An 8,410-nucleotide genomic window follows, 5' to 3' on the forward strand; every position below is an offset into this window, starting at 1 on the left:
GGGCCCTGTATAAGCACGGATAGCAAAAGATACTTCCTCTTCTGGCATAGCCATGTAGGCAGGTTGTACATCGTCAATATTACTAGCCATGTGCTGTGGGTGCTACTTCTTTCACCAAATGGATTCATTCCATCCGTACTCAGCGCGAACCGAACATTTCTTGGGTCATCCCCAAATTCTAAATAGTACTTGTCATCGAATTCCTTCCACTGCCGAGCATCAGCTGGATGTCAAAGTTTTCCGTCACCCTTTTTGCGCTTATCTGAATCCCACCATCGCATCAGCTCAGCATCCTTTGGGTTCGAGAAGAAACACCTATGGCGATAGGAAACTAGGAGGTACCACATAACCATGGCGGGAATTTTGCTCTGCTTCTCAGAAATGCCTAAAGTAGTGTCATCTGTCTCAACGGAGACATCACTATTATTCTTCGCCATATTCCTCTTCCACTTATTCACATTGGTTGGATCTTGATTGTCATCACCACAGTATCCAGCATTGTTTTTGTACTGACTTACGGAACATACAGGGCATTTTTTCAAGTCTTTAAAAGTGTCCCCACGATACAATATACAATGATTAGGACACGCATGGATTCTTTCCACACCCATGGTGAACAGGCTGACAAGCTTCTTTGCTCTGTATGTGTTGGTTGGCACTTTATTTGGCTTTGGAAGCAACTAAGCCAAGATACGCAGCAGATCTTTGAAACTACCATATGACCAACTATACTTAGCCTTCAAAGTCAACAGCTCAAGTATGAAATGAAGCACGGTCCAGTGTTTCGGGCATCCCTTCGAGCGGTCATAAATAAGTTCCTCAGCTGATTTTTTCACCGTCTCGAAGTTTGCTAACCCCCGGGCGTTAGCAACCAATACCTCCACTTTGGTGTGGCGCAACAACTGGCCGAAAAAATCACCGTCCTCAAGTTCATCATTACTACTATCACCATCCATGGGACAGTCGATGTCACCACCATGGGATCCACCAATACCACCACCGTCATCATTAGCATCATCATCATTGTAGTCGACACAATCATCATCTCCATCGACGTCAAAATAAGAATGAACCAATCTATTAAAATCCTCATCTTGTACGATTTCATCAAGTGGATTATCCGCCTGAGGTGGAGCATCCGTCTCGCCATGTTTCTTCCAGATCGTGTAGTCCTTGACAAAACCTCTCACAATCACATGCGATCTGATTGTAGTTGGGTCGCTGAATACTATCAAATTCTTGCAGTCATTGCATGGGCAATGCATCAGCTGTGTCTTCTCATTTCTTGCATGGTTCTCAGCAACTTGAATGAATTTGTTAAGCTCTCCACAAAAATAGGCGTCTCTCCTTTTTGCATGGTACATCCACGTCCTATCCATCTTTGAACAGTAATAAATAATTAAATGGATAAAAACAAGCTACTATTCACAAAAATAATTAGGAAAAATATAAATTCTTTCCTCCAAGTATAATAATCATAAATGACATTAAAGATATATTAATCTGTAAGCGTATATATTGAAAGAAAGTAATTTAAATAGTACTAATTAAGAAAGTAAAAACCAAACCTATTATTGTAGCATAATATCTTGCGAAATTTTTTTATCATACATGTGTATAAAAATGGGGAAAAAACAAATCTTCTTCTCTCTCCTCGATAGATCTAGTGATTAATTTACTAAGGAATGAGGCTAAAACATGTAGATCTAATCCAAATAATTAGATAATCTTGTTCTCCATCTAAAATAGCACAACTTCATCTAAAAGGTTAAGGGAAATGGTGTCTCAAAAGTCTAAACCACACCATGGAGATCTAGAACTAGTGAGAGAAAGAGAGCTCCATTTGAGTCACAAATCCAACAAAAGAGCATAGGAATGACAAGGAATTGGCGTCAACTTACCTCCCAAAGCCTCAAATTGCAAGGAAATCAAGTTGAAAACCTTCCCCCTCTTTTCTCTTTGTTTGGAAATTGGGGAGCTCCTCTCCCGACCAAACAATGGGGGGTCGAGAGGAGGAAGATGCCTAGATTTTTATAGCCATTTTCAGGGGCGGGAGGGGGGGTTGAGCCGCCCCTAGAAATGATATTTTCAGGGGTGGCTCACCTCCACCCGCCCCTGAAAATGGGTGCATTTTCAGGGGCGGGTGGGGGGTGAGCCGCCCCTGAAAATGTCATTTCTAGGGGCGGCTCAGTTGCTACAGTTGCGCGACCATTTGTAGGAACATGTGATTTTTTGGTCTGCCCCTAAAAAAATTTCGAGGTGTTACTACAAATCGTTTTTGTAGTAGTGGCGATCCGCGGCCACCAGCAGATGGGATGTCACCTCGGTCGCGTCCTCGTCAACCTCACCGTCGACGTCCAAGGCGTCGGTGTAGATGTAGCGCAGGAGAGCCTCGAAGACATCAGGCGCCATGTCCTTGACCTCGATGAGCCGCGCCGAGCTCTCCATCATCCCCCTGAAGAGCTGCGCCCTGAGCACCGGCGACCGCATCGCGAGGACGATCCTGTGGGCGCGGAAGAGCCTCCCCTGCACGGAGTAGGTCACGCCGGCGCCGTCCCCCGTGGCGTAGATCTTGGCGAGCTGCTCCTTCATGTCGAGCGCCTGGGCGCTTGCTCGGGCCCGGGCGGCCGCCGTAGGCGCCGGCGTCTCCGTGAAGACGGTGAGGGTGCACTCGAGCAGGAGGCCGCCGCGCGGGAGGTACCGGGGGTCCGGTGCCGCGTTGAGGAAATCCTTGGGCACGGAGACGGCCACCTGCCTCCCCTTGGCGGCGCGGTGCGGGTCGAGCACTTGAGGCGGCGGCACCTCCCGGCTGGCCGGCAACCTCCACGGCGGCAGGCTGCCCGCGGGGTCGAGGAGGCCGACGGCGAACGACGCGGTCACGATGGGGCCCGCCGAGGTCTCGAGCTGCAGGCAGATGTCGATGGCATCCGCGATGGCGTAGCAGATGGACCAGTCGTAGCCGCCGGCCGCGAAGACGGCGCACCGGTGGGGTGTGCAGTCTTTTGGGTTGAAGGTCCCGTTGGAGATAGTGAACCCGGTAATCATGAGCGTCTTCCTAGTCATCACGGGAGCCATGGCTGAGCCGCCGCTGCCGGCGTATTAGTTGCGTTGCGAGCGCTAGGGTTTAGGTCGATTTAATTATATCCTTGAGAGCGTATTACCCGAACAGAGTCACGTACGTGTATGATTCGTAGCCAGGGCCGGCTCAATGTTTTCTGGGCCCTAGGGCCAAGGAGGCACATGGGCCCTTTAGGACAACTGTTTTTTTATTGTGACAGTAATTATAAGAAGATAAACAATTTAATAATATGCGTAATTTATGAAGAATAATGTCAATATCACAAATTGAAAGAACTGGAAAAGTAAAATAGTATTGCGATGATATGAATTAAAATTTTGTAAGTTACTCCCTCTTTCAAATTATAGTTTATTTGACTTTTTTAACCCCAAGTTTGACCACTCATCTTACTAAAAAATTGTGCAAAGTATCACTTCTTTTGTTGTGAGTTGCTTTATCAATACATGATCTTCAAGCATGATGTTGTGAGTTGCTTTATCAATACATGATCTTCAAGAATGATGTTTTTCCATGTGACATTTTGAACTTCGTTATTGAACAGATCGCATCTATGACGAAAATTCCAGGTTCGTCATAGACCCTCGGCGGCATCCCTCTCCAAGAGTGCTCAATCGTGACGAAAGTAAAAACGTGTCACATGAAAATATGGATTTCATCATAGTTCATCACCGAAACCTTCAGCCCATACGGAACTATGACGAAAATAAAACGCGCATCACAGAATAGCATTTCATATTATCATAAAAAATGGTGCGCCAATTAACTCCCCGTTCCTATGATTGGCGCGATTCATTATAGAACCATCCTATGATTGGCGTGATTCATTATAGAACCAGACCGGCTGCCACATCGCTGCAAGAGGTTTGACTCGGGGTCCATTTATCCAGCCGAAAGAATGATTCAACTACTCTATCCGCGAACCTTGTTCGACTTCTCCAGCGCATCTATCAAAACCGAAGGGTGGGTACTCCGCAGCTGCGCGTACTCTTGGCTTGCCACCACTTTCGCCATCCCATCCGAAGAAGCCATGAACTCGACACAAGCATCTTTGAGCATGTCGCAGTGCTGCTCTTCCGTGAACACCAGCATCTTCACCAGGCTGCTGACGTCCACCACTACCGGACTCGGCTACTTTGCCGAGTGCCAAAGACACTAGGCAAAGGCCGGAAAACACTCGGCAACAACTTTGCCAAGTGTAGCTCACGGCGAAGCGCACACGGCGTTTCATCTCCCGGCGAAGACGGCTTTGCCGAGTGCCTTTTCACGGGCACTCGGCAAACTTTTACCTTGTGCCAAATCGCACTCGGCAAAAAAAGTGGAAACAGGATGGGCGAACGGGCTAATGGCACCAACGGGACGGGCGAACAGAACTTGGGACGGGGACTTTGCCGAGTGCAAGACGTTTGGCACTTGGCAAAGATTCAAAGTTTGCCGAGTGCTGCCAGGTCGGCACTCGGTGAAGTTTTAGACTGTGTCGAGTGCTGCCAGGTCGGCACTCGGCGAAGTTTGAAACTTTGCCGAGTGCTGCACGTCTGGCACTCGGCAAAGCCTTTTTTTAGAAAATGGGAAAATGGCCGCTTTGCCGAGTGTCTGGGTAAAAACACTCGGCAAAGCTTGCTGTTTTTTTTGTATTTTCTGCTTATTATGTAATAACCACATCCATCACAAATATAGCATATATACATTCCAGGTAGTTAATATAGCATATATAAGGCACATCCATCACAAATATCGCATAATAGCACAAATATCGCACGGTACATAGCACGAATATCACAAATAGCACAAGTCCAACATCGATGCCATAAGTGTAACATTCAACAAGCACAAGTCAAACAAATTAAACAAGTCTAGTCCAACAAGTACAAGTCTGTAGAACAAATACCATAAACTACTCTAAATCAGCTAGGTGGCCACTACGACGCTGCCGGTGCCGGTGAATGCTCGCCCGGAGGCTCATTTGACCCCCAATCGATTGATTCTGCAAAAAGAAATTGACATAGGATTACATTTCTAAGTCAATATGTATGCGCAAGCGAGTAAATAGATTCATACTCACAGGAGTGCCTGTAGCGCTAGGTGGAGGAAAGATAGAAGGAAAGCCTATCTGTGGCAGCGGTGGTGGAGGCCAGGGCACCATTGGCGGCGGTCGATAGTTGATCGACGCGCCAAGACCTTCGAGGTAGGAGAACATGGTCCGCATCTGTTGTTGCGCGGCCTGTCGCTCAGCAAGAAGCGCCTGCTCCATCGTCTGCCGCTCCTGCATCCGCTCTTCCTACCACCTACGCTCTTGCTCCTACCTTAGCGTCCGCTCCTCCTCCAGCCTCGCCTCGATCTCCTCCCGCCTCTTCGTCTCTTCGTCCATCCGGGCCTATAAGATTTCACCCAAATGTTACAATGTGAACAAAAGATAACTAAAAGTAACGAATGACAAATGGAGCAAAAATAACCTGGATTGCACGCACGCTAGCCACTGAAGTCTCAGGCCGTGGGCGTATTGGCGGGGTCGAGTCGGTGGTCCTTGCCCGAAGCTGGGAGAGAGTTGGCGTACTGGCAGTGTCGACAAGGCTATTGGTGATCCAGTAACGGCCGTGCTTCTTCCCTCCTGCTGCCCTCATGATGGCTTCTCCAAAAAAGGGCTGGGTGGCCAGATCCCATGTGTCCCCATGGAGTGCCTTTCCCATCTTCGTGTACTCAGTGATGCGCGTGTGGACGCTCGGGTTGCTGTAGACCTCGGGTGGATCCGCCGGGTTGTAGGAGACGTCGGACGTCGCCCTGCCCTTGTGAGCCATGCAGTATGCCATGAACTCGTAGCATTCCTAGTCTTTATGTGACGACGACTGCAAGCAAATCGAAAGAATACAATGATTAGTGGGAAATGCAGAACTTAGAGTTTGAAAGTACGAAAAAGTGTAATGACTTACCCAAACCTCTTTGTACTCGGGAAGGCCTCGGCTGCCTTGATGGTGTGGCGCACCTTGCATCAACAAGCGGCGCTCCCGGCATAAGTTGTGCCTCTAAATCCACTCCTCGCTGAGCCACTTGTCCACCATCATCTCCCAGCACGCGCCCTTGCCGGTGCACCAGTTCGGAGGCACCTACATGTAATGGTAGCAAACTGGATGACATTTCAAAAAATCAAATTCAAAAGAAATGAGTAGTGATTTTGTCATTTACCCTCAAGTATTGTTCCCGCGTGAGGAACATATTCCTCGCTACGTCTTTTCCGACCTTTCTTTTTTCCACATCGGCGCAATAGGTAATTACGGCCTGAACACGCGCCTCGTAGTGCATGTCCTTCACTAGTTTGCGACATGCTGTGTCAGCCACCTGAGCCACCATGACCTCATATCCTGGCCACACCCTAGTGAAGGGTTTCATGTTGATGTTTCTAAGGTAGCCACATAAGCAAAAAGACTATGAAACAATGGTTGAAACCACCTCTCCCAATGCATAGTTTCATGTTGTGGTTTCATAGTATCTATGTTGCATTTAATTTTAACTCATATAGTGTTGGTATTTGTGTAGAGAGAGTTTCATCTAGATAAAACTGGTTTCTTCTCTTTCTTTTTAAATTCTATGCCATGTCATCATATAATCCTACATGACATGCTAATTAATGTGCATGAAACTCCTATGAAACTCCCATTGAGAGTGGCCTAAGTGAGCTCGCAGTGGTCGAACCATGCCAGGCCTGATTCTTTTCCTCGAAGAAGATGTGTCTAGTCATGATCTCAAGTTCGTCATGGAGCAATTGGATGTTAGCACGGACGCTGGAGAACAGCATGTGCTCTGCCTGCAGATGCAGCCCTCTAAGCTTTGACAGCATGGACACTGCCACCATGCCGTGCATGTAGTTGTCCGGCAACCGCCGCTCTGTTTTCCTCCAGACCACATTGTTTGATTGTCGCCGTGCTGCCGTTGATGGTCGTAATGGAGTTGCAACCAAGTTTTTATTGCCTCGTGGTATCTTGTGCGTACAGTCTTCTTGGGGCAGTTTTTCTCTGAATGTGAGCTTGTTTTAGGTCTTCATAATGTATCTCATTCAAGACTTCTTCGCCCCACTTATTTGAAGAATCTTGAGGGTCATATTCTTCCTCAACTTTACCCACTCTTTTTACATTGGGGCTCATGCCACTAGGATGCTTGCTAATGGCTTCCTCCTACGCTAACTCTGTAGCTGTCATGTCAGATTCTTTAGCATCAGTGGTTACTCCAATTCTTGCCACAACTTCTATGAGCTTTGACAGGTGTTGGATACTGCGTAGCATATCGATGTACTTCTCCCCTCCGTGGGCGTTGAAACGTATCTTGAGCATCTGAAGTTTGGGCATTGCTTTTTCTGGAAAGCTCAGCAACAGCACACCACTCACAAGTTTGAAACATTCGAGAGCTGGGAATAACGTGTCTCTATGAAAGGTTATGACGACCCTATTAGGTTTCCAGATGTACAGGGAACACTACTACAAAACAAGTCTTTGTTCCTGGCCATTTGTCCCGGCAACCTTTGGACCCGGGACAATAGGTGGCTTTTGTCCCGGGTCCAACGGCTAGCCGGGCCAGCGGGGGGACGGGGGCCTTTTGTCCCGGTTGGAGACACCAACCGGGACAAAATGGGAGCCTTTTGTCCCGGTTGGTGGTTCCAACCGGGACAAAAGGCCCGCGTAGACTTTTGTCCCGGTTGGAACCACCAACCGGGACAAAAGGCTCTCATTTTGTCCCGGTTGGTGTCTCCAACCGGGACAAAAGGCCTTGCGCCCCTTATCCCCTTCCCTCTCCCCCCGCCCGAGCCATTCAGCTCACTTGTTTTCTTGCTGTTCTTGGCTCGGGATAGAGGAGTTCTTGCTCATTTCTTCACCACATTTGTGAAGATCTTTGATTCCCCGTCCATCCTTCTGCTCTAAAGGTTTGGGGCTTGTTTTTCTCTTCTTCCTTGGCTTGTATAGCTCATTTCATACTTTAGAAATAGAGAAAATGTGTAGCTAGCTCATTTCTTGGATATTTAGCTAGCTAGATTGCATATGTAGGTGTAATTTTCTTTTAGATTTAGATGAGTATATGGATAGTAGAAATTTTTAGAATGAGTGTAGATACTTCATGTGATGTACTTGTATATATGACCATATTGTCGATAGTTGATTTTTTTATTCGTGAATGAATTAATGAAATGAGTATATTATAGAATTTTTTGTATTATGAATGGATTATTTTGACACTCTAGTGATGTATTTAATCAGGCTCACATTGAAACCATCTAGAAGCTAAAAAAATCTTTATTTCGAAACAAGTATACGTCGTTAATCTCCATCCAACGGTGATGGCACTACCTTT

The 8,410-nt window shown here is 47.1% G+C and overlaps 1 protein-coding gene across 1 annotated transcript; it reads right to left on the bottom strand.

Annotated features, from left to right (window-relative positions):
• Positions 1-2,265: 2,265 nt before the first annotated feature.
• On the bottom strand, positions 2,266-3,075 carry LOC120713283 (BTB/POZ and MATH domain-containing protein 2-like). The gene has a single exon (XM_039999273.1). It carries the CDS (start codon positions 3,073-3,075, stop codon positions 2,266-2,268), a length of 810 nt encoding a protein of 269 aa, XP_039855207.1.
• Between the last annotated feature and the right edge of the window lie 5,335 nt (positions 3,076-8,410).

This window comes from Panicum virgatum, chromosome 6K (genome assembly GCF_016808335.1).
Source record: "Panicum virgatum strain AP13 chromosome 6K, P.virgatum_v5, whole genome shotgun sequence".
NCBI classification, from domain to species: domain Eukaryota; kingdom Viridiplantae; phylum Streptophyta; class Magnoliopsida; order Poales; family Poaceae; genus Panicum; species Panicum virgatum.

What these genes read in the sequence shown, in the direction of transcription:
- LOC120713283 (XM_039999273.1), bottom strand. Translation starts at nt 3,075, where the DNA reads ATGGCTCCCGTGATGACTAGGAAGACGCTCATGATTACCGGGTTCACT.